Source organism: Pocillopora damicornis, chromosome 12, assembly GCF_964200805.1.
Source record: "Pocillopora damicornis chromosome 12, jaPocDami1.2, whole genome shotgun sequence".
In the NCBI taxonomy this organism is placed as follows: domain Eukaryota; kingdom Metazoa; phylum Cnidaria; class Anthozoa; order Scleractinia; family Pocilloporidae; genus Pocillopora; species Pocillopora damicornis.
The window spans coordinates 1,991,862-2,009,994 of NC_142681.1; the positions used below are offsets into that span (position 1 = coordinate 1,991,862).

Genomic DNA, 18,133 nt, shown 5'->3' on the forward strand with positions numbered 1-18,133 from the left:
GTTCACTCATCTCTCTCGTCACATAGTGTACACTATATGTATTCAAGATGGCGGCCACCGGAGGAAGCCACCTATCGAATGGTCGAGTTAATGTGGGCTTGCTGCGCGAATGCGCGAGAAGGGAACTTCTTCAGTGCTTGAATAAACAGCCTGGATCTAAGGTAGCGAAAAACCATCTGGTAGATTTGATTGAATATCGATCCTTCTTGGAAATGATGGTCAAGGCTTTTCCAACCGATAGTTGCTGAATGATTCCTTACTAAACAATTTTACTACCAGGAGTGAACTGCAATTAAACTCTCCCCACAATATTATAAATACATTTTGATAAACAAGGAATAATATTGTTTGATTTAACAATTAATTCTCAACACTTTCATCTAATGTATGTCAGAAAGTACCTAAGGAGACTATTGATCTTTAAGTCATGGGAATGAAAGTTTTAGAATTGACCTTTAATTTGGACGAAACTTTTTAAAATTATATACTTTTTTTTGCTTTTTGCAATAGGCTCTGGTTTGGGACGACAAGCTTACTGGGCCGTTTGGTTTGATTGCTGAATACAAGCTATTAAAGGTATGACTTAATGATATTCCAACTCATTTATTTTTCTAACTAAAATTGTGGTAGAAGAGATAGCATTTGGCAAAACATCTCAGTCTACCTTGCAGTAGTAACTGGTCAAGTCACCCAGAAGTCATCTCTCCAAAGACATGTCACCTGAAACCTGAGTCATGTCACCTGAAATAAAAAGTCAAGTTGCCAGATTTCCTTATCACTTGTAAAACATCAAAATGGCTTATTTTTAGAAACCACTGAAGGTGCCCTCCAATCAAACAACATTTTGGTGTATTTTCTTACCTTACCCATCCTTAACCTTTTAACTCCCAAGATCTCATTGGTAATTCTTCTTACTGTCTGCCATATAGTTCTTCTGATGTTGCTTTTGAGAATTCAGTATTGGATCAAGTAATAATCCCCTAATTAATATTTTCCTTTATTCTCATCACTTGTCTGCTTGATATTGTATTGATATTGTAAGGAGAAATTCTGCCTTGGTCACTAATGGGAGTTAAAGGGTTAACAGTAAGATGTCACCTGATGCTACTTGATTTAAAAGTTCAGCAAGACATACATAACTAACATAAACCAACCTGTGATTTGAAAGAGTGTATTTTTATGCTTAATTTGTTTCATTGACTAAAGGAATTGATACAAAACATGTAGCAAAGCAATCAAAATGAATGGATCATGTTGTCCTAAACAAAGAAATTAAACCTGAACTAAAATTCAGCACATACAAGCTAATCCTATACTAACTTGACTGTAAACCTTTGCAGTCATTGTAATTATTGGAACATCATGATTACATTTTCTCATGTTTCTCCATCAACAAAAAAGTTACAAAGAAAGTTGCTCTGACATGGAAACCAATGTATTAAACAAAAAAATGGAAAAAAATGAAGACTTTTAGAGTCTTATTTCCCCACTTAAAGATGTGAAAACAGTTAAAATTGAGCACTTGTTTTCACGTTTGCCTTGAGTGTTTTGTTCATAATATGTTATTATAAATTGTAAATATGAATACTTTGTGGATTTTGAGGTTGTTCCATAATGTGTGCTTTTCTTCTAATTAACACAGGAACATGAAGTTGAAGTCATGTTCCCTCTTCGTCCTGGGCGCTTACCTCCATCACAAGTGCATAACGTTATATTTATCACAAGACCTAAACCATCATTGATGGACATTATTGCTAATAATGTCCTAAGGTAAGCTGAAGTTCTAACTTACTCTCAAAGAGAAAATGTTCAGTTGAGTTGAAAATTAAAACATGTGAACAATTTTGATATGTACTTCATTCTAAGACAGCAGATTATCACTTTGTCAAAAACTTCATATGTACTGTACTTTATACATATTCAAAACTCTCACTATCCACACTCAGATGGTCTAGAGTATGTAAAATAATCTACTCTGTAGGAATAACAATAAAATAACTGTCTTCTCTGTAAGCAGTAAGTAAAGCTTTCTACAGTGTCTAACATACATGTATACAGTCTTGTACAGCTTTCTACAAAGTCTACACTTAACATTAAATAGTCAATCATACCCTCATGTACAAAGTCTGCCTGAAAAGTCTAGATTAGATTCAGCTATCAACACTGTCCACATAAGATTAAGCTATTTCCACTGTACACAGTAGATGAAAGTATTCACACTGTCTTTTGTCCAGAGAAAATGTCATTAGTTGAAAATCATCTTAATTCTCATTACCTATCAGCTCTAGACTGTATGCAATTTGAAAGGAGTATTCACAAACACTTTTCTCGCAGAGGATCAAAATGTCAACATGAGGGCCTCGTGTCTACATTTAAGTGCAGTAAATTAAATACTAGTACTATGGTTGATAGCATCAACCTTTCCATGAGTGTGACAAAAACATGTTCTGTTGCACTACCAAACTTCAAAACTTCAACATTTTTGGTAGAAAAACTTTAAAATTGTGGCACTATTCATTCTTAATTTTTGATACTGTCTTTGCATTGATGAACAACATTCTTTCAACCTCTGTCAGTAAGTGAATGGAGCTGTACGAGAGCTTTCACTTGAATGTGTTAGTTGGTGGATAGTGGTATGCCACAGTTGAAATTTCTACTCTATTTGTTGACTTCAAATGCTATTGCTGATCATCATCCACTATTGCAAAAACCCTCTCAAGTGGGCAGGAAATGCAAAACCTTCATCCAAATGGGTGGGAAAACTTTGCAGTTATGTCATCAAAACATTGAAGTTTGATAGGCCAATAGGAAGGTTAATTATCAAATGTTGCCAATTGTTTCACTTTGTTATTCAGTGAGGAAGGCAAGACTGAAAGCAAGAAAAAAGAGTTCACCATCCTTTTTGTTCCAAGAAAGACTTTGTTATGTCAAAGGAAACTTGAGGTAAGTTTACTAGTTGTATAATTTTTTTAAAATAAATATGTTACATCTTAACACATGCAAGAGTGTGATGTTATTATAATTGTTGTTGTTCATAATTTCTTAATCCAAAGCTGTGATGTATCATAATCCCAAGCTGTGATTTTAAGTTATAAGGGTCAAGAACTTTGAGAGCCTGCTAAAGGTAACCTTGTTTCCTTGAGAAGGTATCTGTGGGCTTATAGAAAATTTTGGTCCAAATTTTGTGCACTTATTGGAAGGAAGGTTGCAATTTAGTACTTGTGTCAGGAGTTGTGATTTTATTTAATTTAAATCTTACCACAGCATCAAAATTTTGTACATTATCCATGGAGACATATAATTTGTTGTTCCACATAATTGTAATGATACTGCTGTAGTTAATAGTCATTCTTACAAAACTTTACAGTGACAATAGGAACAACTTTTACTGTATGCCCAATTTAATCAAGGGGGTTGGTGTATAGGAGAGGGTATGGATACTTATTCAAGGAGATACCTGCACTGTAATTTTCTAGCACATCCAATTGGTTGAAAACTTTTAGCTTATTCAAAAGGTATGTGGATGTGTGCTGGAAACATTAGGGTACGTTCTGATATTTTATAGCGCTGTTTTGTTTTCAGGAATGGAAGGTATCTTTTATCAACATTGATGAATATCCTCTAGAGCTTATACCATTGGACAGTGATGTCTTGTCACTTGAGATGGAGTCCAGCTTCAAGGTAAACTGCAGAAATTTAATCATTCTATTACTAAATAAATAACTGAAAGTTGGTAAGGTACTCCCCTTAATTTGAGTTTTGTAATTTTTTAAAAATGGGCTTAGATCCATTTTTGTTGTAGTATTTTCAAACATCCCACAAGTGTTTGTGAAAGCAAGCACCAAAATAATCTTCTTGCTTTGCCAATCTATAGCTATTTGCAAAGATTGCAAGTAATGAAGTTTTGTTAGTTTGGAGAAGGTGCGATGAAATATCTCTCTATTTGTAAATTTTTTCAATTTGTTTTGCAGGAGTGTTACCTGGAAAATGACTCCACATCATTATTTTATGTTGCCAACTCCTTGATGACACTTCAAACATTGTATGGCACAATCCCTAAGATTTATGCAAAGGGAGATATGTCAAAGGTGAGAGCCATACTGATTTATTGATCATGGTAAATATAAATAGATAAAGATAAGTGTTTTGAAAAATCTGTCAAAAAAAAATGAGAGGTGTATTTCTTACATTGATCAAATAATGTACTGGTAAAATTGTAAGACAGTAAATACTTATTCCTCAAGGTATCTTTGTATCACATATAGAACTATTTTTGATGTAAAGCCTCAATAATGGTTCATTTTCCAAAGATTAAATTTTTTCAGTGCTGTTTTGGTTCAGCTTGTATTTTTAAAAAGACTTCAAAATTTAGTGAAATTGTACGTAGAAGTTCAGTGTTACTGGCCAAACTTCATTTTAAAATTTCAGGAAACAAAGTAGGGTAACTACAAAATTTAGTGCTACAGTTATTAAAATAAATAGTCATAGATTTTAGTCATAAAAATGTTTCTGTTCCTCAGAGTGAAATTTTGTTTTGGGTTATTTTACAATCCATTTTATTTGAAAATGTAATTATTTTTGTTAGTTGAGTGAAATGATTATAGTTTTGTTTCATTAAATGTCATCGAAGGTAAAATATGGGTTTAAGCTTGTTAGTCAATGGTAGTATGCATTATTTTTCTCATTGACTTTTTCTTATTAAATTGTTACAATTAATTATTGTAAACAGCTAGTCTTAGACATGATGATGCGCAAGAAACGAGAGGCAGCTGATGCAGAAAACCAAGTCTCACCCCAAATCGACACACTTCTGTTAATTGATCGTAACATTGACTTACTCACTCCATTATTTACTCAACTTACCTATGAAGGACTGATAGATGAACTATATGGAATACACCACAGTAGGTACCATTGAGTTAAAGGTTACAACTGCTCAATGATTACTTAAAGAAATAAAGTTGAGGTTCATTTTCTTTGGAGACAAAGTTGAAGTATGAGTTATAGCTGGAGTTGCAACTAAAAATGTACTTGTAGCTTATTGAATCCAAAGTCTAAGTTGAAAATTGAGTCTAGGGCTGGATGGAATTGGAGTCTGAATAATCCAATTGCTTGATTCCACTTTTGTCTCCATCACTTCTGATAAAGTGGAAATTCTGCTGTTAGATTTGCAAGCAGATGTTAAGGAACCAAACAATCACCCTGATGAACTGAAGTAACTGCAGATGCAAGGGCAATTATATCTGTATATTGAGTCCTAGAATAATTATAGAATTTACTTTATGATTCTGTTATTACAGTACTATGTTACCAGCAATTGTTAGAGTTAATTTAGTGTTAACAACTGAGTTGAAAACGTAAATTGGTCATGGTTTTTTACTCTTTATGGTGGCCAATTTACGTTTTCAACTCAGTTGTTAACAATAAATTACCTGCTATACTCTCCCGCCGACACAGCACCACAGTTTCTTTAGAAACTTACCCCCTTTAATCGCTAGAGTTAATCACAGACAAATTGTATTTTAAAAGTGAAATGTGATCATCGCAGTAAATTTTCCAATTTAAGCAATTGGAAAGAAGAGGCCTGAAAAAAATCAGGGCTTCAACGGGATTCGAACCCGTGACCTCCACGATACCGGTGCGATGCTCTACCAACTGAGCTATGAAGCCACACATTGGGAGCGAGGTCAATTTATTGAGTTCATATCTTCCCGTGCAGTGAAATGATGTGAAGTTTATATGAAATAATTCATATTTGTACTGCGGTTGTAGATGAAAGTGAAATGTGATCATCGCAGTAAATTTTCCAATTTAAGCAATTGGAAAGAATTTACTGCGATGATCACATTTCACTTTCATCTACAACCGCAGTACAAATATGAATTATTTCATATAAACTTCACATCATTTCACTGCACGGGAAGATATGAACTCAATAAATTGACCTCGCTCCCAATGTGTGGCTTCATAGCTCAGTTGGTAGAGCATCGCACCGGTATCGCGGAGGTCACGGGTTCGAATCCCGTTGAAGCCCTGATTTTTTTCAGGCCTCTTCTTTCCAATTGCTTAAATTGGAAAATTTACTGCGATGATCACATTTCACTTTCATCTGCAACCGCAGTACAAATATGAATTATTTCATATAAACTTCACAAATTGTATTTTCTCTTTGAAGCCACAGCAAAGTTTCCACCTGAGAGATTCCCTCAAACTGAAGAGAAAGGACCTGGAGGACTTCAACAACAACAACCCACTGGACCTAAGAAAGTTGTTTTAAACTCCAGTGATGAGTTGTTCTATGATATTCGAGATCTAAATTTCTCTGCTGTGGGAATTCACTTGAGCAGGAAAGCCAAGCAGATTAGTGCTGCCTTTGAGGTCAGTTCATGGCCAAAAACATATCTTTGATGATTTCTCAAAGTTTCTTTTACCTTCCTCCGATCTGGTTGATAAATGCCAAGGTATTGGTTAAAAAAAAAACCTGACAGATTTTAGAGACAGTTTGTTTATTTATAAATTTGGAAGAAGCTGTAGGGTAATAGTAAGTGCACTGGAGTCTGGGTCATGAGGATTGTGCCTCTTTCCACTCAGAAGTAAAAATGGGAACCAGCAAATTATCAGGGGAGTGTTATGAAGTGATATGGGGTAACCTTGTGATGGACTGGTATCCCACCCATAGGAAGTAGAAATTCTCCTAATCACTTCATGCAATGGAAACTGAGATAAACTCTGGCTGCATGAGTCATTTTGCTTGAGTACAGACTTTACCTAGTACCTAAGTTCTTTTGTTTATTATGATGGGTTTGCTGATACGAGGTGTAATTCACATCATTTCCATCCTACTGTGACTGTAAAAGAAAACCTCATCTCTGGAGTTAGATTTATATCATTGATAGTTATGGAAGTCAAGGGGAATGACTGAAAATTTCTTAGCTGAAAATGACAATGCAAAGAATGCCTCCTTTGAGTGATAGTAATCTCCTCACATAAAAATTCAAACAAGTGTTGGACCCAAGAGATCATGGAAAGTCATGGAATTTTATGAGGTTGAAAGTAAAAGAGTACTCTGCTAAAGAATATGTTATTATTCATTGTGTTTAATAACTTAATAGATGATTTATTGTTTGTCTGATTGCCTGATCAATTTATATCAATAGCCTGACACTATATCAAGAGACAAACAATAAAACACCTCCTAAAAGAGTACTAACCCTGAAAAAGTAGTAAGCTCCTTTGATGTCTTGTGTGACTCCTATTCTGAGTTTTGCTGAAGATTCTTTTTTATCTTGCATTTTGCATCACCAGGAGCACAAAAGTGCCAAAACAGTGGGTGAAATGAAACAGTATGTTCAGAGGATTCCATTTATGCAAAGAGCAAAAGCTTCTCTTGCAACTCGTGAGTGAAGAAGTGTATTGTACTGGACCCAGTGGTTTGAGGGCAGATAATGTTATATCCACTGAATAACACTTGATATGGTGGAAAGTGCAGTATGTTTTGTTAACACTTGTCTATTTCATAGAGATTTGTCCATTAGATAGCATTATCTGCTCTCTGAACAACTAGGTCCTGGAGTTTAAAATGTTCATTCTTTTCTGTAACTGTGTAACTTGTAAGACATGAGTCTGACCTGATTTAAGGTTAATCATTAGAATTTATACTGTAGCACTTTTCCGAGGACTTTACATACTTTTGAGTGCTTTGGAATCATCACTTTAATATTATTCAAATAATTAACTAATCAATGTACTAAACTTTTCCTTAGCAGTATGGCTTGATATCATCTTTGATTTTTTTAACCAAATTAATATAGTCTCGCAAATAACCTCAAACTGAATGAAATAATTACTCTAACCTGACCATTCTGAAATTTCTCACATTGTTGTCATCTTTGACTGTAATTGATTTCACGTCATGCTGTTGCCCTCCACTGAAATGTACATTGTTGCAAAACGATAACTAGGGTGACCACGGGAGTGGACAGTGAGTTTTTTTATCTTCCTCCCTTTTGGGTCACATCAAATAGTTTGACTGCAACTGTTGGTTTTCATGTGTATATGCATTTCAAAGCTTTCAAGATCCAATTTTAGGCTTTTTCGCTGGTTTTCATGTGTTGTAAATGAATTCATAAAGCTCCAATTTTAGGATCGTTGGTCCTCCAGACTAGACAAGCTGGTAGTATGCAAATGCAAAAACTTCAGATTCAAGGTAAATCAAAAGACATTAAGGGAGATATGCATCCTTGTTTTTAGATACGACCATAGCAGAGATGGTCAAGGAACAAACTGATTCTGAAGAGTTCAGAGAACGTATTCAAGTTGAACAAGGTTTGTGTTTATCAAAAGTGATTTATGATAACTGGTGCCTTTCTCATGATCATTGCTGCGTACCACAACATTAAAGTAGTTCCATCTTTACATTATTGAGACTGTCTTTACATTATTAAGACACAGTCTATAGTGATGTGTCTTTTGCTGTGCCTGCGATCCAGTAGAGGGAAGCGTGGATGCACTGAGCCAGTGTCTAAATGAGATTTCATCGCTGTGATAATGCGATTTTTTTAAGACTCTTAACAGTGTGCGTGTATTTTTATGACGAAAGCGGTGACTTCATTTTTTTCAATATGATTCATCTTTGCACTAGATCTTAAAGAAAACCTTGGAGTGTGTTCAATGCCAGTTCGACTGATCGATAATTTATGGTGACTTAGAACCTTCGTTGGTTTTTAAACCTTGGAGGGTTTTATTCTAGTATCTTAAGTTGCCCATCGAATATTGTTGCTATAGCGTCAACATTGAATTTGGTTGTTGCGACGCGTTTTTCAACCACCGACTTATTCCACCTGAATTTACGTCCTTAGCGAACTGACTGAAAACAAATTGTATATAAAAACAAGAGTCTATTCTCGGGGTACATTGGGTCATTTTGTCTTAATTTATTCATGTGAAAGCGTGTCCGTTTGGTGAGCGAGTCTTCTTTACAGTCCAGAACTACATGGTCATACACGAGTTCTGCTCTTCAATGTAAAGAATTGTGCGACACCCAACATGCAACTGTTCCATAACTGGGCGAACGAGAAGAATTTCGTATTCTGTCAATCGCATTTAATTTCCCAGCAGTTTGTCCAACTCCTTTCTAAACTTGAGTACATGAAACATGTTCTTAAGCTGAAGTGTGTGTTCAAGACACTTGTAAAAATAATCTGGGCATTCTCCTCGGAGATCTTGAAGTTCAATCAATGTTTGTCCTGTGAATTCAGCCATGTCTTTGTCACACACCTGTGTCAATCCAATTTTCTTCAGCCATTTTTTCACGTCCTCATTTGTCCACCCGGCTACATCTGAACTAGAGGGCTGTTTTGTTAGAGTAGTGACCTCGGTTGTTCTAATCACCGCCTCTGGGGGGCCGTCTGTGTGATCCACATCTTTTCCTCTTCCCGCTAATTCTCTGACCAGTTTTGCCACACCAGAATCAATGGTATGCTTACTCTGAAAGCCAATCCACAGTTTCGTTCCCAACAGCATTCCTAGCCAGCCATCCGCTTTGTAATTTTTCTGCATCATCAAAGGAATGATGTCTTTTCTTAACTGGTAGGCGTACTCGGCCTCTGAACGACAGTTGGGACTCTCTTTGTATCGTTGTGACACGCAGATCAATACAACAGCAGCGTTCTCGACAGCTTTGGCCATTGCGTCCAGTGTGGACCCACCCATTTGCTCCAGGTCCATCCAAACTCTGTATCCATTAGCCTGAAGTTGATTTTTGACTTGAACCAAGACATCCTGAGCATCCCATTGGTAGCTAATCATCACGTGGTTTCCAGACCCCTCTTTTGTCTTGTCGGCTTTGTCTCTTGCTGTCTTTCCTTCAATCTCCCACAATGCTCCAGCGGCTACCTTTTGCACTTCAGCGTTTTGACTGTGGTGTAATGTGCGTAAGATGTCCACGGTTCCGTCTCCCTCTCGAATGATATCCTTGTTAGAGTCGTCGAAAGCCAGCATCCACAATGCTTTGACCGCACTCGCTCGTTCCTCGTCGTCACTTGAGGTCTTTAGTGTTGACGTTAAAACTCTTATTGCCCCTTCGCATCCAAGAATTTGCTTATTGTTGTCGTTAATTGCCAAATGACTGAGTCCTTCTGCAAGTTCCTTAGCGGAGAATCCGTTGCTTCGGCGGTCTTCTGCATTCCAAGCTTCGTCTAACATTGTTATAATGAAGCGAAGCAAGTCTTTTTCGGCGGAGATTAGATGATTAGTTTCTTCATTAACAAGGTACGCCAGGCACAACAAGGCCGAGGCAGCAATACTTGCCACTTTAACCTTTGCAAAATAAAGTAAAGTCTCGTCACTGTTAGTAAACCATTGGCGATCTCTCAGTCGGCGAGAAATGTTGTGCAAAATGCCGGTGCACGCGTCAAGTATTAGAAATGTTTCAGATTCTTCATCTTCGCTTTGCCAGTCATCATTCTCTTGATCGATCCTCTTGATATTCTCCATGCAAGTTAGTACAACTCCATCTTGAGCGCTCGCCAAGCAAAAACCATCGTGGAAATCAGCAAAGTTTTGTATTATTGACAGTGCGAATAAAAGGCTGTCAAAGCAAGTGAAAGTCTCCTCTTGGTCACTTGTTCCCAATTCGTCGTCTGTTCCATCAGTATAGTAATCTTTGAAACAGTTTTTCACGAAGCTATGCAGCACTGTTGCTCCTTCGACTTCAGTTATAAACTCCATCAGTGTACTGAATTTTTCTGAGTCGTTCGTCCCTGCTGATGTATATGTGCTGTAGCTTTTTTCAGCCAACTCTTCAATTGTTCCTCCCAGCTTAGAATATTGAATTATATGTCCCTTGGATTTGTCGTCTACGGCTTTTCTCAAACCTTGTAGAGGGGTTAACATCGTTTGAAGGTCATCTTGTTGCTCTGGGAAGCTGTGCGTGTATTTAAGTAAGACTTCCCACTCATCCAGTGAAATCCTCTCACTTTGTTCTTCGTTCGTGTGCTCCTTGTTTACACTTGACGTATGGCGATGATCTTGTGCAGGCCGGTGTTGAACAACTTTGGGCTTCAAATCAGATATTGGCGGTCTGTTCACAGCCGTGTCCATTTGAGGTTGTTGAGGCACTACATTAAGATTTCTTGATTTCTTTGATACACCAGAACCCATAGTAACTGGATTGTTAGACAACCTAATCGCCAAGAGCACGATGCAGCACGTAAAGTTAGACTTTCTCTGTTACTATGCTGTGAATCTTACTACGCATGTCATCGGGGAGAAATTTTCGTGTTGAATATTCATGTGTAGCGGCCTGTCACTTGCGAAATGTAGACGAAATTGTACTTAAATGTTGTCGACAATGAGTTTTTTCGTCGGTTAGAGTCAGACTTAATTTCTGTCGCTCCCTCGAGTTGGATATTCGTTTCTTCCTGAAAACAATTTCAAGATATTTCGCCTTAACCACAAGCGGCCCAAGCCCCAGCTGGAATAAAAAAAATACAGGTTTACTAATCATGGAGAAGTAAACCTAGAAATGAATAACTCGCCAAAATGGGTTCTTTTCAACATAGTAGGCGGTCAGATAACAAGCAATGCACTATGGAAGTAAGGTGAGGTATTTTTTTGAGAGTTTGACTGTAATTTTTGTTACTCTAAGGAGCGGTCGTAAATATTCCCATACAAACTCTTATAATTTCGCCATGACTCTTACACCTTTTGCTGTTTATTTACGCAAAATGTACATTCATTTACGTCAACAGTTGAAACTATGCGGCAAATATACATTCATTAGCACTTCCATGAACTTCATTAACGCGAAAGAACTTTCAATAACGCTATTTGCATATCTATTAACATTCAATAGCATCTATGGATGAACAATTGCACCTTTGGACAATCAAACAGCACAAATATACTTTCAATCTCGCGCAATGGTTGATCATTAACACCAATAGAAAATCAATTGTATGGTATGACAATCAATTGCGTATTAGAGACATACCATGATACAATTTGCATAGAGACGCACGATCAATTGCACCTTCATACAATCGTTTATTCAAAATGGTCAATCATTTACGTGAACTGAAAAACATTAGTGTTTTTCGAATAAACAATGATAAGAAAAAATTGTCATCAGTGTCATTCATCGTTGTTACAGGCATTTTAAAATACGGAACAAAAATACAAGAGTATGTACATTATCAGTTAAATTTTATGTTTTTTTTTGCACAATATTTTGCTGAAGCAGACATAAAATGAAGAACATTTTACATGTACAGCACAAGTAGAAACAGTACGCTGTATGGACAAGTAGTAGCATTGGAGACAGAAACAATCGACGAAAATCACGCCATTAAGAAACAGTATCCTACTTAAACAACGACAAAGAATTATTCAAGCCTTCGAAGATGTTAATAACGATTATTTGACGGTTGCCGTCACTATCGGAGTGAACCGATCAACGGCAAGAAGTATCGTTCCACGATACTTGAGAGAGGGAAGGATCGCGGAGAGACCACGAGGAGGAGCAAATCATGTTCGAGTAGATGATGAAATGAGGAATTGCCTGAATGACATTTTAAACGAAAATTACCAGCTAACACTAGTACAGATAAATCAAGAATTGAGACAGCGTCTTCCAAGAAAACCAACAATCCATGACCGTACATTGGCAAGAACACTTGAAGGTATGTTGTATCGTGTAAAATTGGCAAGGCCACTCCCAGTTGAACGAAAACCGCCCTGATGTCCTGCAAAAAAGAGTCGACTATGCCAACTGGTTCATGCCCCATGCTGTAATGAATCATAGAATACTTGTAGACGAGTGTAGGTACAATATTTGGACGACAAGAAGACACGGACGAGCAAGGACGGGAGAGAGGGCATATTGACGAGTATGTGGTCAGCGAGGGAGAAATGTTTCTGTAGCACTGGCAATTTCATCCACTAATGGACTCGTTTTTCACTCGGAATTTCTCGTTGGAATGAATGGACAAAGATTTAATGATTTTCTGTCACAGGCAAGGCTAAACCTCGACCCAAATGAACATATGATTTTCATTTATGACGGCACACCAGCTCACTACAATCCTGTCATTTCTGGTCAAATTCTGAGCTTAAAAAGCTACCACCATACAGCTCGTTTCTTAACATCGTAGAGCAAGCAATAAGTACCTTAAAAGCAGCCATAAAAGCGGACATAAGTCGTCCAGAGCAGCAAGAACAGATGAACAACAGAGGAGAGGCAAGACGACAAGGAATCGCGTCAAGCAATTACCGCACTAAATTGCTACGTCAGGCCCTGCAGAGAATCATAGGCACTATCACGGCTGCTAAATGTGGACAGTGGTACAGATTTATGCAAACGTACATTCCAAGATGTTTAAATAATGAAGAAATTGAAGGAAAACTACAAAACATTACATTACAGTACACTGTAATCGAACAATTTTGAAATTTCTTTTTCCCTAGTTGATTGTTATTACTACACACGTTTGTCAGTTCACGTTAATGATTGACCATTTTGAATAAACGATTGTATGAACAGCAAAAGGTGTATTTTGCAAGATGATCATCTCACAGCTGGAGCTTGGGCCGCCTGTGCTTCAACCAAATAAAACAATTTACGTAAACAGTGGAATACAATTCCCTATGACGTCATTGACAAGCTGTCTTTCTCTTGTACAACAACATATTGACATCGTTTGACAACACCAGTTCTCCTTGAGGTTCATTCAAGCAAATTAAAGGTTTGAAATCCTCTTTCGTTAGTCTGAAGAGCTTTTCTAAGGGAACATTGCTGTTGAGGCGTGCGTCTGCTCCAAAGATTTCGTGACTCGTTCATTACTGCATTATGGTAATCGTAGTTCTCTGTCTCTTTTTGTACAAAATCCACCCTGCTTTTTTTCTGTTCTGATATGCTTCGCTACCCTCTTGCGAACGATAATGGTAATTTTTTGGAGTTGCATTGAATTTCAATTAACGACTTCTGTCAGTTCAAAAGGAAAATAAATTTGTTGAGATAAGTGACAGAGATAACTCACAGTGAACTTAAAAAAATTGTTAAAAAAGTCTTACAACTAGTGACTCAATTCATTTCAAAACTTGTCGCCCATTTTTTTGCCTTTAGCTTCGAGCTCAAAAATGTTTTTCTCTTCGCTCTGACCCCCACGACAGCTTTCTTGCGTCCGTAGATGAAAGAAGAAGACGCACCTCGAAATTAGTCGATGTGTTTTTACGTAACTCCAAAGTTACTTACGCTCGTAACTTGTATATTTGAGTTGGCTGAGAATATCCCACTGATGATGATTTGATTAATTCTCAAAACTTTTTACTTTGTTGCATTCAACAATACAATATAGTAAAAATATATTTCCATGGTTTTTTCTAATTTTTGTTCAGAACTGGCTCAAGGCTTGGACACGGATAAAATCAACCCTTACATAGAGAAATGCTTTGGATTGAAGAAACCGCTGATTACCGTAAGTAAACAGACGATACCATCACCTAATGACCTGTCTGAAATCTTTAAAGTTTTTAACCCTCGTGCACAGTATGACTTTCTGGAATCTTATTGGCTGACGCAAAGGTGCTTGCAGTTGATAACGTACGTTTCACTTGCGTTCACGATTTCCCCCACCCATCCCCTAACCTCTTTATTAACCATGTTTGGTGACTCAACATAAACTTCATTTGTATTGGTCTGTGTAGCGTCTACCTTCTCGTGGTATTTTAATTCTCTTTTGTGTTAATAACTGCAATATTGATATTGTTAGGTCCTCTTTTGTCCAATACTTCTCTTCCCCTCTCTGCTTCTCATTGCAACAATCTATCTTTCACTTTATTTATTTCAAATTTGCAAGGTGCTTCGTTTGTTGTGCGCTCAGTGTTTAACAAATAACGGTTTTAAACCAAAGATGTTGGAGTTCTACTATCGGGAAATCCTACAGGTGAGTTTCTTAGTTTGTCTTTCTACTTGGGTAGAGAAAAAAAATAAAAATGCACGATAGGAAAAAAAAAAAGAACGAAAAATGGAATGCTTTCAATCATTACCTTTCTGTAGTTTCCTCTTTAGTCTGCCAAAGCCTAAAGCGCTATTTCTCTTTTTCGTAGACATATGGCTTTGAGCATACATACAGGACGCTTTCTACATTGGAAACTGCTGGCTTGCTAAGAGCGCAGACGCAGCCGTCTCGATCTTACAATCAATTGCGCAAGTCAATGAAGCTTGTCGTGGAAGATGTCCAGGAGCAGGTAAATAGAGATGGGTATTTTAAATTGGTATTCTTCATGTAACATGGCATGAAGTGAGGGCTACTAGAGTGTGTTGGTCGAAAATACCGCAGCGACTTATGGGCGAGAGGACATGTCAAGAATTGGCCAGTATGGTGTGGATATCAGGATATTAATTTTCGTTATCACTTTTCAGAACCCGAACGACATCGCATACGTCTTTTCAGGATACGCGCCGCTCACTGTCCGGCTGGCGCAGTTTCTGGCGCGGCCGCAGGGCTGGAGAGGACTTGAAGAGGTAAACAGACGCGTGATCGTACAAATTTCTTTGTTTTTAGAATGCAATATGTGGACCATTGCCAGAGACTAGTCCCTTACGCGGGATGCCAGATGAGAGCATAGAAAAGCGCGTGGAAAACAGTCTATGACGTGCGCAGTAAACGACGCCTGGAGCGTTAGGCATTTGAAATTCTAGTTCCAATAAACTTATTGACCACTAGAGTGACTTATCCTCCCTGCTTGGTGAGAGCACGTTTAGTGATTTGTTCCATCGACAATACTACCCTGTCCTCTTTGACCTGTCTAATTTGGAAACTGGCGCCGTTTCGTCTCTAAAGCAGTTCAGTTGCTTTTTATCTGCATCGTTTTTTTATCCATCCATACTCAGATATATTGTTAGAGGAAACCATGCTTCGTAGCTAGTAAAATTGTACGAACTTGCACAGATAATCTGTTTGAATTTTCTTCAGGTCCTTCGGTTGCTCCCAGGCCCCGCAGTGGAAGAAGTCCAACGGCTGCCTCCTGGTCTCCAGAAAAGTAAGATTCACGATCGTTCTGGCACATTGACAGGTTTAGTTTTTTGTGAGGCGCACACATTGTTTACTAGGCAGTGGGAACAGACTACTTTTAACCCCACTGGATATTTGCCCCCTACCACGCTTACGAGTTGAAATTAAACTTTATCAGTTCACCCCTAAATATTCAACTTGTGTCCTTACAGCAGAACACATTCCCTTTCTTTGGTAAGCTGGCCATAGGGTGAAACCTACAGAAACCACTTCTTTTACTAAGGTTAACCCTTCAGTTCTAGGACGACTAGAACTCCCAATTACACTGACATCATTTCGGACGTCCACTGGGTTTTGCCTCAAAGGCAGCAGAAAATGAAAAGGGTGAATTTTCATATGGCCGCCCAATTGACTAGCCTTGTTAGTGAGGTTACCGATTTAAAGCCTGGGTGTGAAGAGGGAAAAACGGAAATTCTGAATTGGGAAAATGACAGACTTTTGCATAGTTGGGTATATATTCTACTCCATCAGTCACAGAAACGTCTGTAAATATGAACAGTTTTAAACTTACATTTTATGTTAAGGATGAGTGACATGGACTTAAAATTTTAATTAAAAACTAGTTTGGCCAGGAGGGATACTTATTATCGGTATTAAATTGTGTTTCCGTCTTTGATTTGGTGAGGGTCAAAATTGTTATTTTCTGTCTTTTAAAATCTGTTCAGGGCCATCGACAGGCGTAGACAGTTCCATGGATGGTCCACCAAAAGTAACATTGGTTTTCTTTATTGGAGGTTGTACACACGCTGAGATTTCTGCCCTGAGATTTCTTACTCAGCAGGAAAATAGTGAGTGTTACTCCTTGTAAATAAATGGTTCTAATTGGTGGAATATAATGTTCGGTTGTGATGAGCTGTGCGGTCATTAGAGAGTGCTGCAACTTAGTTTGTCGTACCTCAGCTTTGAAGGAAGTGTCACGTGTTTTATGTTTCCGAAATACAGACTGAAACTCTCAAAAACCAAAAGTTTGGAAACCAGAAGTAATAAAAAACGGTTTCACGCCCCTTATTTCCTCTCCCATTTCAAGGGTTGAAATCACCTTAAAGTTTATACTACAGGACAATAACTTTTCCAACTAATGATTGAGTACTTTTTATCTCATGAAAGCATGATGGAACTCTGATAACGCAAAATTTGGGAAGTGATTCATGTTTTGGGAGCGATCGAGAGAATAAGAAAAAGATATACCAACGCATTCGAGGATTCGCGTTACTGTCTCGATTCGCGTTTACTTCTCAAACCCGAACCTTTGCAGCATTTACTCACATTGAGTTATTCTCTCTGCCCCAGGCTCAACCGAGTATTTAGTAGCAACAACCAAGATTATCAACGGCACGTCGCTAATCGAATCCATCATGGAGGAAGGCGCCCCTGTTGAGGCAAACCCATTTTCATAATTTTTAGAATGCTCTTGATGAGAACTTGTTCACGAACATCTGTGAATTTATCCTTCTCCGCTTGTGTTTGTGAGAGAGTAAGTGATCACGCGTGTTTTGGCTGTTTCACGATGAGCAATCTCGGTTTAGTCTTCGCCGGCGTAATTTTGGTGGTGTCTTCGCTTTTGAATCGAGATTTACGCTCTTGATTATCTTTTTTACAGAGACACTTTTCTCGTCAGCATAAGAAAAATCTATTGTATAATTACAAATATTCAACAAATGTAAAATACATACAAATTGAGAATCTTTTTTGGAGCATATCCAGAACGTGAAATAGGATTATTTTCAAAGAAATAAACTCAGAAGTTTTTAAACTAGACGTGTTATCAGTCCGAGTGAGTTCCTGAAAGAGGGCTGCTGTTTCAGCCGCAATTTATTCCTGTTTCCATAACTAGAAATGTCTCACTACACAAGGTGATGAACTGACGGAAAAACTTTTGTCTGTGGTGTAAGATTCAATCCGCCGTTTATTTACTAGAGTATTATTGTTCAGCCATTTTTTCCCTTCCCTCTTCTTTCTTTCTCTTGATTTTGCTCCTTAGTCCTCAGTATTTTCACATGTCCATAACATATCTTACGCGAACAGGGGAAGATTTTGAAAATGTTTACTTTCTCAACTAG

The 18,133-nt window shown here is 37.7% G+C and overlaps 2 protein-coding genes across 2 annotated transcripts; one reads left to right on the forward strand and one right to left on the reverse strand.

Annotated features, from left to right (window-relative positions):
• Positions 1-4: 4 nt before the first annotated feature.
• LOC113665497 (vacuolar protein sorting-associated protein 33A) lies at positions 5-17,829 on the forward strand. The gene is made up of 17 exons (XM_089190621.1): positions 5-161; positions 511-576; positions 1,643-1,770; positions 2,856-2,943; positions 3,583-3,681; positions 3,972-4,088; positions 4,730-4,904; positions 6,176-6,378; positions 7,306-7,396; positions 8,251-8,325; positions 14,395-14,474; positions 14,856-14,942; positions 15,106-15,246; positions 15,422-15,523; positions 15,975-16,041; positions 16,739-16,861; positions 17,364-17,829. The coding sequence occupies exons 1-17, from the start codon at positions 48-50 to the stop codon at positions 17,468-17,470; spliced, it is 1,863 nt and encodes a 620-aa protein (XP_089046747.1). The 5' UTR covers positions 5-47; the 3' UTR covers positions 17,471-17,829.
• LOC149036059 (uncharacterized) lies at positions 8,327-11,414 on the reverse strand. The gene has a single exon (XM_089190619.1). The coding sequence runs from the start codon at positions 11,158-11,160 to the stop codon at positions 9,103-9,105; it is 2,058 nt and encodes a 685-aa protein (XP_089046745.1). The 5' UTR covers positions 11,161-11,414; the 3' UTR covers positions 8,327-9,102.
• Positions 17,830-18,133: the final 304 nt, after the last annotated feature.

Bases quoted from the DNA above. Each gene is read 5' to 3' on its own strand.
- LOC113665497 (XM_089190621.1), top strand. From the start codon at position 48: ATGGCGGCCACCGGAGGAAGCCACCTATCGAATGGTCGAGTTAATGTG. The intron at 162-510 runs GTAGCGAAAAAC...TTTTTGCAATAG, and splicing joins ATAAACAGCCTGGATCTAAG to GCTCTGGTTTGGGACGACAA. The intron at 4,905-6,175 runs GTAGGTACCATT...TTCTCTTTGAAG, and splicing joins ACTATATGGAATACACCACA to CCACAGCAAAGTTTCCACCT.
- LOC149036059 (XM_089190619.1), bottom strand. From the start codon at position 11,160: ATGGGTTCTGGTGTATCAAAGAAATCAAGAAATCTTAATGTAGTGCCT.